The sequence below is a fragment of the Heteronotia binoei genome, chromosome 2, assembly GCF_032191835.1.
Source record: "Heteronotia binoei isolate CCM8104 ecotype False Entrance Well chromosome 2, APGP_CSIRO_Hbin_v1, whole genome shotgun sequence".
Lineage (NCBI taxonomy): Eukaryota > Metazoa > Chordata > Lepidosauria > Squamata > Gekkonidae > Heteronotia > Heteronotia binoei.
Window position 1 is genome coordinate 7,126,130 of NC_083224.1, and position 23,166 is coordinate 7,149,295.

The 23,166-nt window shown below is 53.1% G+C and overlaps 1 protein-coding gene across 1 annotated transcript in view; it reads left to right on the top strand.

Moving 5' to 3' along the window:
* The window catches only part of NOL4L (nucleolar protein 4 like), a 245,452-nt gene that overhangs the window by 203,869 nt on the left and 18,417 nt on the right, over positions 1-23,166 (top strand). The window contains exon 6 of the mRNA XM_060230527.1: positions 19,869-20,140. Coding sequence (XP_060086510.1) covers positions 19,869-20,140 — 272 coding nt within the window. The remainder of the gene's footprint in view (positions 1-19,868; positions 20,141-23,166) is intronic.

A 23,166-nucleotide genomic window follows, 5' to 3' on the forward strand; every position in this document is an offset into this window, starting at 1 on the left:
GAACGTCGGATGTCTGAGAGCCACAAGGCGAACGTCGGATGTCTGAGAGCCCCAAGGCATGAACGTCGGATGTCTGAGAGCCCCAAGGCATGAACGTCGGATGTCTGAGAGCCACAAGGCATGAACGTCGGATGTCTGAGAGCCCCAAGGCATGAACGTCGGATGTCTGAGAGCCCCAAGGCATGAACGTCGGATGTCTGAGAGCCCCAAGGCATGAACGTCGGATGTCTGAGAGCCCCAAGGCATGAACGTCGGATGTCTGAGAGCCCCAAGGCATGAACGTCGGATGTCTGAGAGCCACAAGGCATGAACGTCGGATGTCTGAGAGCCACAAGGCATGAACGTCGGATGTCTGAGAGCCCCAAGGCATGAACGTCGGATGTCTGAGAGCCACAAGGCATGAACGTCGGATGTCTGAGAGCCACAAGGCGAACGTCGGATGTCTGAGAGCCGCAAGGCATGAACGTCGGATGTCTGAGAGCCACAAGGCATGAACGTCGGATGTCTGAGAGCCACAAGGCATGAACGTCAGATGTCTGAGAGCCACAAGGCATGAACGTCGGATGTCTGAGAGCCTCAAGGCATGAACCTCAGATGTCTGAGAGCCTCAAGGCATGAATGTCAGATGTCTGAGAGCCACAAGGCATGAACGTCGGATGTCTGAGAGCCTCAAGGCATGAACCTCAGATGTCTGAGAGCCTCAGGGCATGAATGTCAGATGTCTGAGAGCCACAAGGCATGAACGTCGGATGTCTGAGAGCCGCAAGGCATGAACCTCAGATGTCTGAGAGCCTCAAGGCATGAATGTCAGATGTCTGAGAGCCACAAGGCATGAACGTCGGATGTCTGAGAGCCTCAAGGCATGAACCTCAGATGTCTGAGAGCCTCAAGGCATGAATGTCAGATGTCTGAGAGCCCCAAGGCATGAACGTCGGATGTCTGAGAGCAACAAGGCATGAATGTCGGCTGTCTGAGAGCCTCAAGCCATGAACGTAAGATGTCTGAGAGCCACAAGGCATGAACGTCGGATGTCTGAGAGCTTCAAGGCATGAACGTCAGATGTCTGAGAGCTGCAAGTCATGAACTTCAGATGTCTGAGAGCTGCAAGGCATGAACTTCAGATGTCTGAGAGCAACAAGACATGAACATCTGATGTCTGAGAGCAACAAGGCATGAACGTCAGATGTCTGAGAGCAACAAGACATGAACGTCAGATGTCTGAGAGCCGCAAGGCATGAACGTCGGATGTCTGAGAGCCGCAAGGCATGAACGTCGGATGTCTGAGAGCCACAAGGCATGAACCTCAGATGTCTGAGAGCCTCAAGGCATGAATGTCAGATGTCTGAGAGCCTCAAGCCATGAACGTAAGATGTCTGAGAGCCACAAGGCATGAACTTCAGATGTCTGAGAGCCGCAAGGCATGAACGTCAGATGTCTGAGAGCAACAAGACATGAACGTCAGATGTCTGAGAGCTGCAAGTCATGAACTTCAGATGTCTGAGAGCCGCAAGGCATGAACGTCAGATGTCTGAGAGCTGCAAGTCATGAACTTCAGATGTCTGAGAGCCGCAAGGCATGAACGTCAGATGTCTGAGAGCCCCAAGGCATGAACGTCAGATGTCTGAGAGCCACAAGGCATGAACATCAGATGTCTGAGAGCCCCAAGGCATGAACGTCGGATGTCTGAGAGCCACAAGGCATGAACATCAGATGTCTGAGAGCCCCAAGGCATGAACGTCGGATGTCTGAGAGCCGCAAGGCATGAACATCAGATGTCTGAGAGCCACAAGGCATGAACGTCGGATGTCTGAGAGCCACAAGGCATGAACGTCGGATGTCTGAGAGCCCCAAGGCATGAACGTCGGATGTCTGAGAGCCACAAGGCATGAACGTCGGATGTCTGAGAGCCCCAAGGCATGAACGTCGGATGTTTGAGAGCAACAAGGCATGAACGTCAGATGTCTGAGAGCAACAAGGCATGAACGTCAGATGTCTGAGAGCAACAAGGCATGAACGTCAGATGTCTGAGAGCAACAATACATGAACGTCAGATGTCTGAGAGCCGCAAGGCCTCGGCCTCTCTGCCCTGCTGTTGGCCCTCCGGAGGAACTGGCTGGCCACTGTGTGAGACAGGAGGCTGAACTAGATGGACCCTCACAGGTCTGACCCAGCAGGGCTCTTCTGATGTTCTTAGGAAGGCCTCGGCCTCTCTGCCCTGTTGTTGCCCCTCCAGAGGAACTGGTTGGCCACTGTGTGGGACCAGATGCTGGACTAGATGGGACCGGTCTTATCCAGCAGGGCTCATTTTATGTTTCAAGTGACAGATGTCAATTCCTAAGCAATGCTACAGTAATGGACATATTTAGGACTGAACATAACTTGTACATCAACATAACACTATTTTTCTTGATGGCCCATCCTGGGGTTGGGGGGTGGGAAGCAGCTTTCCAGACTCTTTCCTCTGCCCCACTTTGACTGATGTCATCAGGGGCTAGGAAGAAGGAATGGGGCACAGTGTTCTCCTTGTTCTCCTCCTCCTCCCCATATCTAATTTCCCAGATCCTTGGGGCTGGGCTGCATCTTTTGTTCCCTCTGCTCTGTGGAGCTCCACCTATCTGGGTTTTTAGAAAAGAACATAAGAGAAGCCATGTTGGATCAGGCTAATGGCCCCTCCAGTCCAACACTCTGTGTCACATAAGAGCGTAAGAGAAGCCCTGTTAGATCAGGCCTGTGACCCATCCAGTCCAACACTCTGTGTCACATAATAACAGAAGAGAAGCCCTGTTGGATCAGGCCAGTGACCCATCCAGTCCAAAACTGTGTGTCACATAAGAACATAAGAGAAGCCCTGTTGGATCAGACCAGTGGCCCATCCAGTCCAACACTCTGTGTCACATAAGAACTTAAGATCAGGCCATTGGCCATCAGGCCACCTATCTGGGTTTTTAGAAAAGAATAGAAGAGAAGCCATGTTGGATCAGGCCATTGGCCCATCCAGTCCAACACTCTGTGTCACATAAGAACATAAGAGAAGCCATGTTGGATCAGGCCATTGGCCCATTCATTCCAACACTCTGTGTCACAGAAGAACATAAGAGAAGCCCTGTTGGATCAGGCCAATGGCCCATCCATTCCAACTCTCTATGTCACAGAAGAACATAAGAGAAGCCTTGTTGGATCAGGCCAATGGCCCATCCAGTCCAGCACATTGAATGCCCACGAGTTCTCGTATTGTGAGAAAGGGAGAAAAGGACTTCTTGTTCGACCTTCTCCATCCCATGCATAATCTTGTCAACTTTGGAAAGGCTTGGAAGATTCCGAGTACCGACTTGCGAAAGGTTGTGTGTTGGAGGAAAGGGGTGCACACGAGGGACGTTTGCGGGGCCTCGTATCCCTGTCGGTTTCCTTGTGATTCTTAACGGGACACCTCAGACACCCGCAAACGTGCGCAGCTCCTGCCAATGGCCCTTCTCATGCCTGCCAGCCCGCCCCGAGGAGAGCAAAACGGTAACCAGGCCGGCTCTGCCATGCGCCACACGCTCCGGCTGCTAATCCACGGAGGAGGCAAGAAGTCGGGCGCGGTCCCGAGGCAGCCCCCGCGTCCTCCCATTGGCCTGCAGGGAGCCTCACCATTGGCGGCTGGCAGAGGAGCGGCTCTGTTGCTGTGGCGATGGCCGGGCTGAGCGCGCTAGGCCTGGCATGCGTTGCCTCCACCGCCTGGAATAATTCTCCTTAATCCTTTGGAGAGGCATCTTTGGATAAGGCCCGGAGCCTCCCTGGGGGAAGGAGCCCCGCCAGGGGAGGGGAAGCGGCTCAGCCTCTCAGAATCTCTCTTCCTGCTGGGCAGGAGACCACCACATAGCACACACTGCAAGTTGACTGGTCAAGGATAAAGAGGGCCTGCCTGGTCTCCTTCAGTCGGTTTGGAAATCCTCTCAGAAGAAGAAGAAGACCGCAGATTTAGACCCCGCCTTTCTCTCTGAACTCAGAGACTCAGAGTGGCTCACAATCTCCTATATCTTCTCCTCCCCCCCCCCCCACAACAGACGCCCTGTGAGGTGGGTGGGACTGAGAGAGCTCTGACAGAAGCTGCCCCTTCAAGGACAGCTCCCTTCTCTCTGAACTCAGAGACTCAGAGCGGCTTATAGTCTCCTATATCTTCTCCCCCCACAGCAGACACCCTGTGAGGTGAGTGGGGCTGAGAGGGCTCTCCCAGAAGCTGCCCTTTCAAGGACAACTCCCTTCTCTCTGAACTCAAGAGACTCAGAACGGCTTACAGTCTCCTATATCTTCTCCCCCCACAACAGACACCCTATGAGGTGGGTTGGGCTGAGAAAGCTCTGACAGAACCTGGCCTTTCAAGGATAACTCCCTTCTCTCTGAACTCAGAGCGGCTTACGGTCTCCTATGTCTTCTTCCCCCACAACAGACACCCTCTGAGGTGGGTGGGACTGAGAGAGCTTTTACAGAAGCTGCCCTTTCAAGGACAACCCCTTCTCTCTGAACTCAGAGACTCAGAGCAGCTTACAGTCTCTTATATTTTCTCCCCCCACAACAGACACCTTGTGAGGTGGGTGGGACTGAGAGAGCTCTGACAGAAGCTGCCCTTTCAAGGACAACTCACTTCTCTCTGAACTCAAGAGACTCAGAGCAGCTTACAGTCTCCTATGTCTTCTTCCCCCACAACAGACACCCTGTGAGGTGGGTGGGGCTGAGAGAGCTCTTACAGAAGCTGCCCTTTCAAGGAGAACTCCCTTCTCTCAAGGGACTCAGAGCGGCTTACAATTTCCTATATCTTCTCCCCCCACAACAGACACCCTATGAGGTGGGTGGGGCTGAGAGGGCTCTCACAGCATAAGAACATAGGAACATAAGAGAAGCCATGTTGGATCAGGCCAATGGCCCATCCAGTCCAACACTCTGTGTCACAGAGTGGCCAAATACACATACACAAACACACACTGTGGCTAATAGCCACTGATGGACCTCTGCTCCATATTTTTATCCAAACCCCTCTTGAAGCTGGCTAAGCTTGTAGCCGCCACCACCTCCTGTGGCAGTGAATTCCACATGTTAATCACCCTTTGGGTGAAGGACTTCCTTTTATCCATTTTAACCTGACTGCTCAGCAATTTCATCGAATGCCCACGAGTTCTTGTATTGTGAGAAAGGGAGAAAAGTACTTCTTTCTCTACTTTCTCCATCCCATGCATAATCTTGTAAACCTCTATCATGTCACCCCGCAGTCAATGTTTCTCCAAGCTAAAGAGCCCCAAGCATTTTAACCTTTCTTCATAGGGAAAGTGTTCCAACCCTTTTCTGGACTTTTTCCAATGCTATAATATCCTTTTTGAGGTGCGGTGACCAGAATTGCACACAGTACTCCAAATGAGACCGCACCATCGATTTATACAGGGGCATTATGATACTGGCTGATTTGTTTTCAGTTCCCTTCCTAATAATTCCCAGCATGGCTTTGCCCTTTTTTATTGCAATCGCACACTGTCTTGACATTTTCAGTGAGTTATCTACCATGACCCCAAGATCTCTCTCTTGGTCAGTCTCTGCCAGTTCACACCACATCAATTTGTATTTGTAGCTGGGATTCTTGGCCCCAATGTGCATTACTTTGCACTTGGCCACACTGAACCTCATCTGCCACGTTGACGCTGCCTTTTCAAGGACGACCTCTGCCAGAGCTATGGCTGACCCAAGGCCATCCCAGCAGCTAAAAGTGGAGGAGTGGGGAATCAAACCCGGTTCTCCCAGATCTCTGGCTGACCCAAGGCCATCCCAGCAGCCGCAAGTGGAGGAGTGGGGAATCAAACCCAGTTCTCCCAGATAAGAGACCTCTGGCTGACCCAAGGCCATCCCAGCAGCTGCAAGTGGAGGAGTGGGGAATCAAACCCGGTTCTCCCAGATAAGAGAGCTATGGCTGACCCAAGGCCATTCCAGCAGCTGCAAGTGGAAGAGTGGGGAATCAAACCCGGTTCTCCCAGATAAGAGAGCTCTGGCTGACCCAAGGCCATTCCAGCAGCTGCAAGTGGAGGAGGGGGGAATCAAACCCGGTTCTCCCGGATAAGAGAGCTCTGGCTGCCCCAAGGCCATTCCAGTAGCTGCAAGTGGAGGAGGGGGGAATCAAACCCGGTTCTCCCAGATATGAGAGCTATGGCTGACTCATGGCCATTCCAGCAGGTGCAAGTGGAGGAGTGGGGAATCAAACCCGGTTCTCCCAGATAAGAGTCCGTGCACTTAACCACTACACCAAACTGGCTCTCAGCACACAGTGAAGCCAGCCTTGGGGGAAGCGCAATGTATTGAGTTTCTGCAGCTGAGGAGAGATCTAAGGCCAGGCTCTCCATGTCCAGGCCACCCCCCGGTCGTACTGGCTTTCTCTTTGCCATGCCCTCCCCCCCCCCTATTAAAACATGGGACTGGCAGATACAAAGATCCCTTACCTGTGCAGGCTGCATCTTTCCCTGGTTCGGATGGAGTCATGGAGGATGAGATAGAGTCACAGAGGAGAAGCCTATCAATGGCTACTAACCACGGTGGCTGAAGGAAACCTCCACAGTCAGAGGCGCCAATCCTCTGAATCCCAGTGCCAGGAGACAAGAGCCCGGGAAGGCTTAGTCCTCTCTGCCCTGTTGTTGGCCCTCCAAAGAAACTCTGGCCCCTGTATGACACAGGAAGCTGGACTAGATGGACCATCACTGGTCTGATCCAGCAGGGCACCTCTGATGTCCTCATGAAGGCCTCATCCTCTCTGCCCTGTTCTTGGCCCTCCAGAGGAACTGGTTGGCCACTGTGTGAGGCAGGAGGCTGGACTAGATGGACCCTCACTGGTCAGATCCACCAGGGCTCTTCTGATGTTCTTATGAAGGCCTCGGCCTCTCTGCCCTGTTGTTGGCCCTCCAGAGGAACTGGCTGGCCCTGTGTGAGACAGGAGGCTGGACTAGATGGACCCTCACTGGTCTGATCCAGCAGGGCTCTTCTGATGTTCTTATGAAGGCCTCGGCCTCTCTGCCCTGTTGTTGGCCCTCCAGAGGAACTAGTTGGCCACTGTGTGAGGCAGGAGGCTGGACTAGATGGACCCTCACTGGTCTGATCCAGCAGGGCTCTTCTGATGTTCTTATGAAGGCCTCGGCCTCTCTGCCCTGTTGGTGGCCCTCCAGAGGAACTAGTTGGCCACTGTGTGAGGCAGGAGGCTGGACTAGATGAACCCTCACTGCTCTGATCCAGCAGGGCTCTTCTGACGTTCCTAGGAAGGCCTCAGTATCTCTGCCCTGTTGTTGGTCATCCAGAGGAATTGCCTGACTGCTGTGCAAGACAGGATGCTGGACTAGATGGACCACTGGCCTTTTCCAGGAGGGCTGTTCTTATTGGGGAAGGCCTCAGACCCTATGCCCCGTTGTTGACCCTCTAGAAGAACAAGTTGGCCACTGTGTGAGACAGGAATGCTGGAAAAGATGGCCCACTGGTCTCACCCTATTCCTGGCCCTTCACAACGCTTGGCCGGTTTCTTTGTGAGACGGGATGCTGGACTAGATGGACCCTCACTGATCCAGCAGGGCTCTTCTGAGGTTCTTATGAAGGCCTCAGTGTCTCTGCCCTGTTGTTGGCCCTCCAGAGGAACTGCTTGGCCACTGTGTGAGACAGGAGGCTGGACTAGATGGACCCTCCCTGGTCTGATCCAGCAGGGCTCTTCTGATGTCCCTATGAAGGCCTCGGCCTCTCTGCCCTGTTGTTGGCCCTCCAGAGGAACTGCTTGGCCACTCTGTGAGACAGGATGCTGGCCTAGATGGACCAATAGTCTGATCCAGTAGAAGGCAGCTTCCTGTGCATTCACGTGTCACGAGAGCCAGTTTGGTGTCATGGTTAAGGTCATGGACTCTTATCTGGGAGAACCGGGTCTGATTCCCCACTCCTCCACTTGCAGGTGCTGGAATGGCCTTGGGTCAGCCATAGCTCTGGCAGAGGTTGTCCTTGAAAGGGTAGCTTCTGGGAGAGCTTTCTCAGCCGCACTTACCTCACAGGATGTCTGTTGTGGGGGAGGAAGATAAAAGGAGATTGTGAGCTCCTCTTGAGATTCGGAGCGGAGGGCAGGATATTAATCTAATTTCTTCTTCTTCTTCGAGCCGGTTTGGTGTAGTGGTTAAGTGTGTGGACTCTTATCTGGGAGAACCTGGTTTGATTCCCCAATCCTCCACTTGCACCTGTTGGAATGGCCTTGGGTCAGCCATAGATAGCTCTGGCAGAGGTTGTCCTTGAAAGGGCAGCTGCAGTGAGAGCCCTCTCAGTCCCACCCACATCACAGGGTGTCTGTTGTGGGGGGAAAAGACATAGGAGATTGTGAGCCGCTCTGAGTCTCTGATTCAGGGAGAAGGGCGGGGTATAAATCTACAATTCTTCTTCTCCTCCTTCTGCTTCCCTGCTTTTGTTCCCTTCGAATAATCTCCAAATTGTCTTCAGAGTGGGAAAAACTAAGACTCCTTGCCCATCCCCCAGCAGCCTCCATCCCCAAATTTTCAGTGGCTGATGTTTGAAGAACGAAATAGGTGTCAGTTGCACCTTTAAGAGCAAATTAGTGAGGTGCCATGAGTGAGGGAACAGGAGAACTGGCTGGCGGGAGAGAGGGGTGCTTCTTACCTGCTTGGGCAGGGTAGGGTCGACTGTGGGCAGCTGCCCCGCAATCTGCAATCATGGGGTAGAGGGGTAAATGGCTGCTTACTGAGGGGGTTAGAAAGGCCTTGGTAACTGGCTTGGGTTGCCAGTTCTCGTTTGGGGAAATCCTGGAGATGAAGAAGAACATATTGGATTTATATCCTGCCCTCCACTCCGAAGAGTCTCATAGCGGCTCACAGTCTCCTTTCCCTTCCTCCCCCACAACAGACACCCTGTGAGGTAGATGAAGATATTGGATTTATATCCCGCCCTCCACTCCGAAGAGTCTCAGAGCGGCTCACAGTCTCCTTTCCCTTCCTCCCCCACAACAGACACCCTGTGAGGTAGATGAAGATATTGGATTTATATCCCGCCCTCCACTCCGAAGAGTCTCAGAGCGGCTCACAGTCTCCTTTCCCTTCCTCTCCCACAACAGACACCCTGTGAGGTAGATGAAGATATTGGATTTGTATCCTGCCCTCCACTCCGAAGAGTCTCATAGCGGCTCACAGTCTCCTTTCCCTTCCTCTCCCACAACAGACACCCTGTGAGGTAGATGAAGATATTGGATTTATATCCCGCCCTCCACTCCGAAGAGTCTCAGAGCGGCTCACAATCTCCTTCCCTTCCTCCCCCACAACAGACACCCTGTGAGGTAGATGAAGATATTGGATTTATATCCCGCCCTCCACTCCGAAGAGTCTCAGAGCGGCTCACAATCTCCTTCCCTTCCTCCCCCACAACAGACACCCTGTGAGGTAGATGAAGATATTGGATTTATATCCCGCCCTCCACTCTGAAGAGTCTCAGAGCAGCCTAGAATCTCCTTTACCTCCCTCCCCCACAACAGACACCCTGTGAGGTAGGTGAAGATATTGGACTTATATCCCGCCCCTCCACTCCGAAGAGTCTCAGAGCGGCTCACAATCTCCTGTATCTTCCTCCCCCCACAACAGACACCCTGTGAGGTAGATGAAGATATTGGATTTATATCCCGCCCTCCACTCTGAAGAGTCTCAGAGCGGCTCACAATCTCCTTCACCTTCCTCCCCCACAACAGACACCCTGTGAGGTAGATGAAGATATTGGATTTATATCCCACCCTCCACTCCGAAGAGTCTCAGAACGGCTCACAATCCCCTTTATCTTCCTCCCCCACAACAGACACCCTGTGAAGTGGGTGGGGTTGAGAGGGCTCTCACAGCAGCTGCCCTTTCAAGGACAACCTCTGCCAGAGCTATGACTGACCCAAGGCCATTTCAGCAGGTGCAAGTGGAGGAGTGAGGAATCAAACCCAGTTTTCCCAGATAAGAGTCTGCACACTTAATCACCACACCAAACTGGCTCTCCAGAAGAGATGGAGAAAGTAGAGAAAGAAGTACTTTTCCCCCTTTCTCACAATACAAGAACTCCTGGGCATTCAGTGAAATTGCTGAGCAGTCAGGTTAGAACAGATAAAAGGAAGTCCTTCTTCACCCAAAGGGTGATTAACATGTGGAATTCACTGCCACAGGAGGTGGCGGCGGCTACAAGCATAGCCGGCTTCAAGAGGGAATTGGATAAGCATATGGCGCAGCGGTCCATCAGTGGCTATTAGCCACAGCATTTTATTGGAACTCTCTGGGGCAGTGATGCTGTGTATTCTGGGTGCTTGGGGGGGGGGGGGTTGTGGGCAAAGTGGAAGGGCTTCTAGCCCCACTTGTGAACCTCCTGATGGCACTTGGGGTTTTTTTTTTGGCCACTGTGTGACACAGAGTGTTGGACTGGATGGGCCATTGGCCTGATCCAACATGGCTTCTCTTATGTCTGTGGCAGTGATGCTCTGTATTCTTGGTGCTGGGAGGGGCACAGTGAAAGGGCTTCTAATGTCCAGGTCTCACTGGTTGGCTTCCTGATGGCACTTGGCTTATTTGGCCACTGTGTGACACAGATTGTTGGACTGGATGGGCCATTGGCCTGATCCAACATGGCTTTTCTTATGTCCTTCTGTCTGGGGCAGGGATGCTCTGTATTCTTGGTGCTTGGGGGGGGGCACAGTGGGAGGGCTTCTAGTGTCCTGGCCGCACTGATGGACCTCCTGATGGCACTTGGCTTCTTTGGCCGCTGTGTGACACAGAGTGTTGGACTGGAGGGGCCACTGGCCTGATCCAACATGCCTTCTCTTATGTTCATATGTGACACAGAGTGTTGGACTGGAGGGGCCACTGGCCTGATCCAACAGGGCTTCTCTTATGTTCTTATGTGACAGTGTTGGACTGGATGGGCCTTTGCCTGATCCAACATGCCTTCTCTTAGGTTCTTATGTTGTTATTTGCGGATGAAGCTTAGGGGACAGTCCACCTTTCTAGAGCCACCGTCTCCTCCAGGGGAAACTGAGATTTTCGGTCGTGAGCCCAGTTGTGATTCTGGGGAAACTCCAGGCGTCGTCTGGAGGTCGGCAAGCCGAGCGTTACCTCCCTCCCCGGCCCACGGAGAGAGGCCACGGACGGACGCCACGTCTTTCCCCTCCTCTCCTCCCCATCCGCTCCCTCCCATCCGTCTGCCGCAAGGCTTTCTCTCTCGGGCTGACCCCGATTGTCCTGCCTCTTGGGTAAGGAAGCAGGCAACAGGAAGCGGGGGGGGGGGTGCGGCCATCTGCAGCTCCTTTGTTTGGCACCCAGCTCCCCCCCTGCGCAGGATGCAGCTTTCGGAGAGCCCTTTGCCCCCTTCTCTCCCCCTCCCCGGCACGGCCCCCTCCCTCGTGAATCCAAAGCGTTGCTGTGGCCCAGAAAAGGGGGGGGGGAGGTTTAGGAGTCTCCCGTGGAGTGTGTCGAAATGTCGCCCGCTCTGTGCCGACTTTAGGCACGCAAGACAGGGCAGCTGGCGTCATGCTTGCCCAAAGGGGCTCCACAGCAACCGATTCTGTATTTTTCTGCTTGGGGGAGGGGGGCACAGTGGAAAGTCTTCTAGCCCCACTGGCAGACCTCTTGATGGCACTTGGGGGGTTTTTTTGGCCACTGTGTGACACAGGGACTGGATGGGCCACTGGCCTGATCCAACAGGGCTTCTCTTATGTTCCTATGTGACACAGAGTCTTGGACCGGATGGGCCATTGGCCTGATCCAACATGGCTTCTCTTAGGTTCTCGGTAGGTGTAGTGGTTAAGTGTGCAGACTTTTATCCGGGAGAACCGGGTTTGATTCCCCGCTCCTCCACTTGCAGCTGCTGGAATGGCCTTGGGTTAGCCATCGCTCTCGCCGGTGTTGTCCTTGAAAAGGCATCTTCTGTCAGAGCTCTCTCAGCCCCACCCACCTCACAGGGTATCTGTTGTGGGGGAGGAAAATAAAGGCGATTGTAAGCCACTCTGAGACTGTCCTTGAAAGGGCAGCTTCTGGGAGAGCTCTCTCAACCCCACCCGCCTCACAGGGTGTCTGTTGTGGGGGAAGAAGGGAGATTGTAGGCTGCTCTGAGACTCTGTCCTTGAAAGGGCAGCTGCTGGGAGAGCTCTCTCAGCCCCACCCGCCTCACAGGGTGTCTGTTGTGGGGGAGGAAGGGTAAAGAGATTGTAGGCCGTTTTGAGACTCTGTCCTTGAAAGGGCGGTTTCTGGGAGAGCCCTCTTAGCCCCACCCACCTCACAGGGTGTCTGTTGTGGGGGAGGAAGATAAAGGAGATTGTGAGCCGCTCTGAGACTCTGTCCTTGAAAGGGCAGCTTCTGGGACAGCTCTCTCAGCCCCATCCACCTCACAGGGTGTCTTTTGTGGGGGAGGAAGGTAAAAGAGATTGTGAGCCAGTCTGAGACTCTGAGATTCAGAGTGAAGGATGGGATACAAATCCACTATCATCAATATTTCTGCTATAACTATCTTTTTCTTGTCCAGGGTAGGGAGAGCCAGTTTGATGTAGTGGTTAAGTGCACTCCTCCACTTGCACCTGCTGGGATGGCCTTGGGTCAGCCATAGCTCTGGCAGATAAATTCTCCATTATACCCTATGGCAATCAGTCTCCATAGGGAATAATGGAGTGCCCAGCAGACATTTCCCTCCCCTCCCTTGAAGAAGAAGATATTGGCTTTATATCCCACCCTCCACTCCTGTGAGGTGGATGGGGCTGAGAGAGCTCTGACAGAAGCTGCCCTTTCAAGGACAACATCTGCCTCCAGAGCGGAGAATCCCCTGCCCCCACCTGGAAATTGGCAACCCTAAGCAGCCCTGTTGCCGAAGATTTTGGGGGGCTCATTCATACTCTTTATGCGTGGAAGAATATTGGAGAAAGGAGCAGGCGTCTATATGAATTTTTGAGACGTTTCTACAAGCGTCAACAGACGTCGCTCCACACAATAGCAATCCGGTCACCGCGACTTTAAGCCCGTGCAGCTTTTTCGAGTTGAACATTCAGAGACTTGTTCTTTCTCAGCGCCTACGCCCCCAGAAGAACGCGTAAAACTCTTTATCGAACAACGTTTTGCGGGCAGTTTTGTTGGAAGTCTTTGATCTGTTGCAGCGAGAGGTTTTGATAAGTTGCGGATGGTTTTGTGTAATTGTTTCCAAAAAAAAAGCGTAAAGGAAGTCCCCTGTGCAAGCACCGGTCTTAAGAACATAAGAGAAGCCATGTTGGATCAGGCCAATGGCCCATCTAGTCCAACACTCTGTGTCACACAGTGGCAAAAAAAATTTTTTATACACACACACACACACACACACACACACTGTGGCTAATAGCCACTGATGGACCTCTGCTCCATATTTTTATCTAAACCCCTCTTGAAGGTGGCTATGCTTGTGGCCGCCACCACCTCCTGTGGCAGTGAATTCCGACTGGTGGTTTCTGACAGGTGGTTTGCCATGGCCTTCCCCAGTCATCTACACTCCACTCCCCCCAGCAAGCTGGGTACTCATTTAACCGACCTTGGAAGGATGGAAGGCTGAGTCAACTTAGAAGAAGAAGAAGATATTGGTTTTATATCCCACCCTCCACTCGAAAGAGTCTCAGAGCAGCTTACAATCTTCTTTCCCTGCCTCCCCCACAACAGACACCCTGTGAGGTGGGTGGGGCTGGAGAGGGACCACCCACCTCACAGGTTGTCCTCCTCTTTCAAGGACAACCTCTGCAAGAGCTCTGCCTGACCCAAGGCCATTCCAGCAGGTGCAAATGGAGAAGTGGGGAATCAAACCCGGTTCTCCCAGATAAGAGTCGCACACTTAACCACTACACCAAACTGGCTCTTAACCACTACAAACTGGTACTTAACCACTGCACCAAACAGTTTTGTAACCTGTTATAAAAAGGTAAAGGTAGTCCCCTGTGCAAACCCCAGTCCTTTCCAACTCTGGGCTGACGTTGCTTTCACAACATTTTCGCAACAGACTTTTTACAGGGCGGTTTGCCCTTGCCTTCTCCAGTCCTCTACGCTTTCCCCCCAGCAAGCTGGGTACTCATTTGACCGACCTCGGAAGGATGGAAAGCTGAGTCAACCTGGAGCCAGCTACCTGAACCTGGCTTCCGCCGGGATCGAATTCAGGTCGTGAGCAGAGCTTAGGACTGCAGTACTGCACCTTTAACACTCTGTGCCACGGGGCTCTGTTATATTGCTGTTTTATTATATTGTCTTGTTTTAAGCCGAATTGCTGTTTAAAATGTTGTTAGCTGCCCCGAGCCCGGCAGGGGAGGGCAGGATATAAATCCGATTAAATAAAACAAACAAACAAATGTTACACAAAACCATCCGCAACTTATGAAAACCTCTTGCTGCAATACGTCAAAGATTTCCAACAAACGTTGAGCCGGCGACCTGAAGACCCAGCTTCCGCTGGGATCGAACTCCAGACGCGTACTGCAGCTTTACTACTCTACGTGTGCGTTTCAGCCGTGCGCTTTCACGCCGTTGGTTTATCGTTTTTTGCGGCTTCCACTGGTATTGGGTCCTCGGGACACATGCGCCAACTGTCCAGAAACGGGGTCCTCAGGACACAGCTGTGGGCAGAGGGAGTTGGTCGCCGCCCAGGGTGTTTTGGCGTGCGGTAAAGCAGAGGGGGCAGTGCAAGAGAAGAGGCTTGTGAGTGGGGGGGGGGGTGCCACAGCTGCAATGAGCATGTCTGAGATGGGAAGAGGAGGCAAGGCACGTGGCCGGTCGCCATGGGAACCGGGGAGCAGCAGAGCCTGGCAGTAGGGGGTGGGCAGAGAAGCAGCCGGATACACGGAAGGCGGGGGAGGAACCCTTAGAATACTAGAGTTGGAAGGGACCTCCATGGTCATCTAGTCCAACCCCCTGCACAAGGCAGGAAACTCACAAATACCTCCCCCTAAAGCCACAGGACCCTGATTGCTGTCAGAGGGCCATGAAGCCTCTGTTTAGTAACCTCCAAGGAAGGAGAGCCCAGTTAAAGCATAGAATCCTAGAGCTGGAAGGGACCTCCAGGGTCATCTAGTCCAACCCTCTGCACAAGGCAGGAAACTCACAAACCCCTCCCCCTACATTCATAGGATCCTCATTGCTGTCAGAGGGCCATCCAGCCTCTGCTGAAAAACCTCCAAGGAAGGAGAGCCCACCACCTCCCAAGGAGGAACCCTTAGAATCCTAGAGTTGGAAGGGACCTCCATGGTTGTCTAGTCCAACCCCCTGCACAAGGCAGGAAACTCACAAACCCTTCCCCCTAAATTCACAGGATTCTCACCACTGTCAGATGGCCATTTAGCCCCTGTTGAAAAACCTCCAAGGAAGGAGAGCCCACCACCTCCCGAGGAGGAAGCCTGTTCCACTGAGGAACCGCTCTAATGGTCAGGAAGTTCTTCCTGATGTTGAGCCCGGAAACTCTTAATTTAATTTCAACCCACTGGTTCTGGTCCTATCTTCTGGGACCACAGAAAACAATTCTACCACATCCTCTATAGGACAGCCCTTCAAGGACTTGAAGATGGTGATTCCATCAGCTCTCAGCCGCCTCCTCTCCAGGCTAAACATCCCCAGCTCCTTCAACCTTTCCTCATAGGACTTGGTCTCCAGACCCCTCACCGTCTTCGTCGCCCTCCTCTGGACCCGTTGTCTATATCCTTGTTGGGTGAAGTTTGCCATCTCCTGACTCTTCTTCCAGACCCACCATGAGAGGGAACATGGCCAAGACCACACCTCGGGCTCCTCATAGGCCTTGGGTCAGCCATAGCTCTCGCAAGAGTTGTCCTAAAAAGGGCAGCTGCTGTAAGAGCCCTCTGAGTCCCACCCACCTCACATGGTGTCTGTTGTGCGGGGAGAAGATACAGGAGACTGTAAGCCGCTCTGAGACTCTGATTCTGAGAGAAGGGCGGAGTATAAATCTGCAGTCTTCATCATCATCATCTTTCAGAGAGCCAGTTAGGTGTAGTGGTTAAGTGTGCAGACTCTTATCTGGGAGAACCGGGTTTGATTCCCCACTCCTCCACTTACACCTGCGGGAATGGCCTTGGGTCAGCCATAGCTCTGGCAGAGGTTGTCCTTGAAAGGGCAGCTGCTGTGAGAGCCCTCTAAGCCCCTCCCACCTCACAGGGTGTCTGTTGTGGGGGAGGAAGGGAAAGGAGATTGTGAGCCGCTCTGAGACTCTTCGGAGTGGAGGGCGGGATATAAATCGAATATCTTCATCTACCTCATAGGGTGTCTGTTGTGGGGGAGGAAGGGAAAGGAGATTGTGAGCCGCTCTGAGACTCTTCGGATTGGAGGGCGGGATATAAATCCAATATCTTCATCTACCTCACAGGGTGTCTGTTGTGGGGGAGGAAGGGAAAAGAAATTGTGAGCCGCTCTGAGACTCTTCGGAGTGGGGGGCGGGATATAAATCCAATATCTTCATCTACCTCACAGGGTGTCTGTTGTGGGGGAGGAAGGGAAAGGAGATTGGGAGCCGCTCTGAGACTCTTCGGAGTGGGGGGTGGGATATGAATCCAATATCTTCATCTACCTCACAGGGTGTCTGTTGTGGGGGAGGAAGGGAAAAGAAATTGTGAGCCGCTCTGAGACTCTTCGGAGTGGGGGGCGGGATATAAATCCAATATCTTCATCTACCTCACAGGGTGTCTGTTGTGGGGGAGGAAGGGAAAGGAGATTGGGAGCCGCTCTGAGACTCTTTGGAGTGGAGGGCGGGATATAAATCCAATATCTTCATCTACCTCACAGGGTGTCTGTTGTGGGGGGAGGAAGTGAAAGGAGATTGTGAGCCGCTCTGAGACTCTTCGGAGTGGAGGGCGGGATATAAATCCAATATCTTCATCTACCTCACAGGGTGTCTGTTGTGGGGGAGGAAGGGAAAAGAAATTGTGAGCTGCTCTGAGACTCTTCGGAGTGGAGGGCGGGATATAAATCCAATATCTTCATCTGCCTCACAGGGTGACTGTTGTGGGGGAGGAAGAGAAAGGAGATTGTGAGCCACTCGGGGTCTCTGAGATTCAGAGTGAAGGGTGGGATATAAATCTAATTTCTTCATTTTGATTTCGGGGACGAGGCACAGCGTCTGCTAGGCCACACTGGTTGGGCCCCCCAAAGGGGAGAGCGAAAGAGCCCAGGGCTTGAGCGAGGAGTCTTAGTAGACTGTGGGGTGCCCTGCAGTCTGCCTTCAGGGTGGCCATCTTCTCCAGGAGTAGTGGAGTGACTGACTTAGATGAGTAAATATGTTGTCGAAGGCTTTCACGGCTGGAGTTCGTTAGTTGTAGATTTTCTGGGCTGTTCTTGGCATAGCAGTGCCTGACGTTTCGTCAGCAGCTGGGACCAGCATCCTCAGAGGAAAAACACAGAAAGATAAAAGGTCTCTCTGCCTCACTTTGATATCGGTGGCTACTAGTTTTGATGACTGAAGGGAAACTTCCACATTCAGAGGCACTAATCCTCTAAATCCCGGAGCCTGGAGGCAGCCTCAGGGGAATATCCTGGACTCTCCGCCCTGCATGTGTTTGGCCTCCATAGGAACTGGTTGGCCCCTCTGTGAGACAAAATGCTGGTCTAGATGGACTCTCACGGGTCCGATCCAGCAGGGCTCTAAAGATACACCCACAGGCAACTGCCATCTGTATGCCATGCGTCCAAATACTGAGAGAATTCCATGGCTGTCAATCCATTAAAAATACCAGAAGACAGAGCAGTGGTCCACCCAGTCCAGCATCCTGTCACACAGTACTGTGGAGGGCCAACAATGGGGCAGAGAGGCCGAGGCCTTCATGAGAACATCAGAAGAGCCCTGCTGGATCGGATCAGGGAGGGTCCATCTAGTCCAGCCTCCTGTCTCACACAGTGGCCAACCAGTTCCTCTGGAGGGCCAACAACAGGGCAGAGAGGCTGAGGCCTTCATAAGAACATCAGAAGAGCCCTGCTGGATCGGACCAGTGAGGGTCCATCTAGTCCAGCCTCCTGTCTCACACAGTGGCCAACCAGTTTCTCTGGAGAGCCAACAACAGGGCAGAGAGGCTGAGGCCTTCATGAGAACATCAGAAGACTCCTGCTGGATCGGACCAGTGAGGGGCCCTCTAGTCCAGCCTTCTGTCTCACACAGTGGCCAGCCAGTTCCTCTGGAGGGCCAACAACAGGGCAGAGAGGCTGAGGCCTTCATGAGAACATCAGAAGAGCCCTGCTGGATCAGACCAGTGAGGGTCCATCTAGTCCAGCCTCCTTTCTCACACAGTGGCCAGTCAGTTCCAAGGCCTTCATAAGAACTTAAGAAGAGCCCTGTTAGAACAGGCCAGTGAGGGTCCATCTAGTCCAGCCTCCTGTCTCACACAGTGGCCAGCCAGTTCCTCTGGAGGGTCAACAACAGGGCAGAGAGGCTGAGGCCTTCATAAGAGCATCAGAAGAGCCCTGCTGGGTCAGACCAGTGAGGGTCCATCCAGTCCAGCATTCTGTCTGATGCAGTAGCCAACCAGTTTCTCTGGAGAGCCAACAACAGGGCAGAGAGGCTGAGGCCTTCATAAGAATATCAGAAGAGCCCTGCTGGGTCAGACCAGGGAAGGTCCATCTAGTCCAGACTCCTGTCTCTCACAGTGGCCAACCAGTTCCTCTAGAGGGCCAACAACAGGGCAGAGAGGTCGAAGACTTAGAATCATGGAAGGGACCTCCAGGGTCATCCCGCCTTCATAAGAACATCAGACCAGTGGTTCATTTACTCCAACATCTTCTCTCACACAGTGGCCAACCAGTTCCTCTGGAGGGCCAACAACAGGGCAGAGAGGCCGAGGCCTTCATATGAGCATCAGAAGAGCCCTACTGGATCAGACCAGCGAGGGTCCATCTAGTCCAGCATCCTGTCTCACTCAGTGGCCAACCCCCCTCCCTTCCGGCATCTTTTTCCTAAATTGAAAAATTCCAGACTCTGCAGCCTTTCCTCATAGGGAAGAAGAAGAAGAGAAGATATTAGATTTATATCCCACCCTTCACTACCCAAAGGAGTCTCAGAGCGGCTTACAATCTCCTTGCCCTTCCCCTCCCCACTGTGAGGTAGGTGGGGCTGAGAGAGCTCTGACAGAAATTGCTTTTGTGAGGAGCAGCTCTGAGAGAATTATGACTGACCCAAGGTCACATCAGCAGGTGCATGTGGATGAGTGGGGAATCAAACTCAGTTCTCCCAGATAAGAGTCCGTACATTTAACCACTATGCCAAATCGGCTCCCCAAATGTGCTCCAAATGCCTTAAAGAGCCAGTTTGGTGTAGTGGATAAGTGCGCGGACTCTTATCTGGGAGATCCAGGTTTGATTCCCCACTCCTCCACTTGAACCTGCTGGAATGGCCTTGGGTCAGACATAGCTCTGGCAGAGGTTGTCCTTGAAAGGGCAGCTGCTGTGAGAGCCCTCTCAGCCCCATCCACCTCACAGAGTGTCTGTTGTGGGGGAGGCAGATAAAGGAGATTGTGAGATTCTCTGAGTGGAGGGTGGGATATAAATCCAATATATCTTCTTCTTAGGTGCAAGGACTCTTATCTGGGAGAACCAGGTTGGATTCCCCTCTCCTCCACTTGCAGCTGCTGGAATGGCCTTGGGTCAGCCATAGCTCTTACAGAGTTGTCCGTGAAAGGGCAGCTTCTGGGAGAGCTCTCTCAGCCCCACCCACCTCACAGGGTGTCTGTTGTGGGGGAGGAAGATAAAGGTGATTGTGAGCCGCTCTCAGGCCCTGATTCAGAGAGAAGGGCGGGGTATAAATCTGCAGTCTTCTTCATCTTCTTAAAAGAAAGTCAGGAAGTAGCTGCTGGGAGGTAACCAAGGCCTTCTGTCTCCCTGCAGACGATTCCTCTTCGGAGAGCTGCAGCGGGAACGGCTCCTCCACCCTGAACCCGTCCACCTCGAGCAGCACCCAAGGGGATGCCACCTACCCGGAGATGAACGGGAATGGAGCCGCCGCCCCCATGGATTTCAGCGCCTCCTCTGAGGACCAGCCCATCAACCTCTGCGACAAGCTGGCCCCCACGCATGTCGCCCCCTCCTACCCCTCAGACGGCTGCAGCGCCGACGGCTTGCGGAGCCGGGCAAAGTACGCAGCCAAAAGCACGGCCGAGGTACGTCTTTTTATTTCTTTCCCTTCGATTTATATCCCGCCCATTCCAAAACGGACTCAGGGCAGCTAACAGTCATAACAAAAGCAACAGGACACTAGAAGCCCTTCCACTTTGCCCCCCCTCCAAGCACCAAGATTACTGAGCATCACCTGTCCCAGGCAGAGAGTTCCAACAATACGCTGTGGCTAATAGCCACTGATGGACCTCTGCTCCATAAAAGAAGACGAGAGAAGCCATGTTGGATCAGGCCAATGGCCCATCCAATCCAACACTCTGTGTCAAATAATGGCCAGAAATACCAGGTGCCATCAGGAGATCCACCAGGTGGGCTAGAAGCCTTCCCACTGTGCCCCTTTCAAGCACCAGAATACAGAGAATCACTGCCCCAGACAGAGAGTTCCAGCAAAACACTGTGGCTAATAGCCGTTGATGGACCTCTGCTCCATATAAGAACATAAGAGAAGCCATGTTAGATCAGGCCAATGTCCCATCCAGTCCAACAATCTGTGTCACCCGGTGGCCAAAAACCCCAGGTGCCATCAGGAGGTCCACCAGTGAGGCCAGGACACTAGAAGTCCTCCCACTGTTGCCCCCCAAGCACCAAGGTTACTGAGCATCACCTGCCCCAGACAGAGAGTTCCAACAATACACTCTGGCTAATAGCCACTGATGGACCTCTGCTCCATATGTTTATCCAATCCCCTCTTGAAGCTGGCTATGCTTGCAGCTGCCACCACCTCCTGTGGCAGTGAATTCCACATGTTAATCGCCCTTTGGGTGAAGAAGTACTTCCTTTTATCAGTTCGAACCCGACTGCTCAGCAGTTTCATTGAGTGCCCACGAGTTCTCGTATTGTGAGAAAGGGAGAAAAAGACTTCTTTCTCTACCTTCTCCATCCCATGCATAGTCTTCTAAACCTCTATCATGTCACCCCGCAGTCGACGTTTCTCCAAGCTAGAGAGCCCCAAGCGTTTTAACCTTTCTTCATAGGGAAAGTATTCCAACTCTTTAATCATTCTAGATGCCCTTTTTTGCATACTTCTGAGCAAACCATCGACAGCTTCTTCCCCTTCCCAGAATATCACTGCCCCAGACATAAGAACATAAGAGAAGCCAAGTTGGATCAGGCTAGTGGCCCATCCAATCCAACACTCTGTGTCATACAGTGGCCAAAAAACCCAAGTGCCATCAGGAGGTCCATCACTGCGGCCAGGACACTAGAAGTCCTCACACTGTTGCCCCTCCCAAGCACCAAGATTACAGAGCATCACTGCCCAAGACAGAGTTCCAACAATACGCTGTGGCTAAGAGCCACTGATGGACCTCTGCTCCAGATGTTTATCCAATCCCCTCTTGAAGCTGGCTGTGCTTGAAGCCGCCAGCACCTCCTCTGGCAGTGAATTCCATGTGTTAATCTCCCTTTGGGTGAAGAAGGACTTCCTTTTATCCATTCTCATAGAATGATAGAATTGGAAGGTGCCCTAGAGACCATCTAGTCCAGGGGTGGCCAGCGGTAGCTCTCCAGATGTTTTTTGCCTACAACTCCCATCAGCCCCAGCCATTGGCCATGCTGACTGGGGCTGATCGGAGTTGTGGCCAAAAACATCTGGAGAGCTACCGTTGGCCACCCCGGATCTACTCCAACCCCCTGCTCCATGCAGGACCGCCTAACATCTCTGACAAATAAGCATCCAGCTGCATTTTGAAGCCTGCCAATGAAGGGGGCTCATGAAAGTCCCCCCCTGCCTCTCTGCCCTGTTGTTGACCCTCCAGAGGAACTGGCTGGCTACTGTGTAAGACAGGAGGCTGGACTAGATGGACCCTCCCTGGTCTGACCCAGCAGGGCTCTTCTGATGTCCTTATGAAGGCCTCAGCCTCTCTGCCCTGTTGTTGGCCCTCCAGAGGAACTGGTTGGCCTCTGTGTGAGACAGGAGGCTGGACTAGATGGACCCTCCCTGGTCTGATCCAGCAGGGCACCTCTGATGTCCTTATGAAGGCCTCAGCCTCTCTGCCCTGTTGTTGGCCTTCCAGAGGAACTGGCTGGCTACTGTGTGAGACAGGAGGCTGAACTGGATGGACCCTCCCTGGTCTGATCCAGCAGGGCTCTTCTGATGTTCTTATGAAGGCCTCGGCCTCTCTGCCCTGTTGCTGGCCCTCCAGAGGAACTGGTTGGCCACTGAGTGAGACAGGAGGCTGGACTAGATGGGCCCTCCCTCGTCTGATCCAGCAGGGCTCTTCTGATGTTCTTAGGAAGGCCTCAGCCTCTCTGCCCTGTTGTTGGCCCTCCAGAGGAACTGGCTGGCTACTGTGTGAGACAGGAGGCTGAACTGGATGGACCCTCCCTGGTCTGACCCAGCAGGGCTCTTCTGATGTCCTTATGAAGGCCTCAGCCTCTCTGCCCTGTTGTTGGCCCTCCAGAGGAACTGGCTGGCTACTGTGTGAGACAGGAGGCTGGACTAGATGGACGCTCACAGGTCTGATCCAACAGGGCTCTTCTGTTGTCATTAGGAAGGCCTTGGCCTCTCTGCCCTGTTGTTGGCCCTCCAGAGGAACTGGCTGGCCACTGTGTGAGACAGGAGGCTGGACTAGATGGACCCTCCCTGGTCTGATCCAGCAGGGCTCTTCTGATGTTCTTATGAAGGCCTCGGCCTCTCTGCCCTGTTGTTGGCCCTCCAGAGGAACTGGCTGGCCACTGTGTGAGACAGGAGGCTGGACTAGATGGACGCTCACAGGTCTGATCCAACAGGGCTCTTCTGATGTCATTAGGAAGGCCTTGGCCTCTCTGCCCTGTTGTTGGCCCTCCAGAGGAACTGGCTGGCCACTGTGTGAGACAGGAGGCTGGACTAGATGGACCCTCCCTGGTCTGATCCAGCAGGGCTCTTCTGATGTTCTTATGAAGGCCTCGGCCTCTCTGCCCTGTTGTTGGCCCTCCAGAGGAACTGGCTGGCCACTGTGTGAGACAGGAGGCTGGACTAGATGGACCCTCAGTGGTCTGATCCAGCAGGGCTCTCTAATGTTCTTCTCAG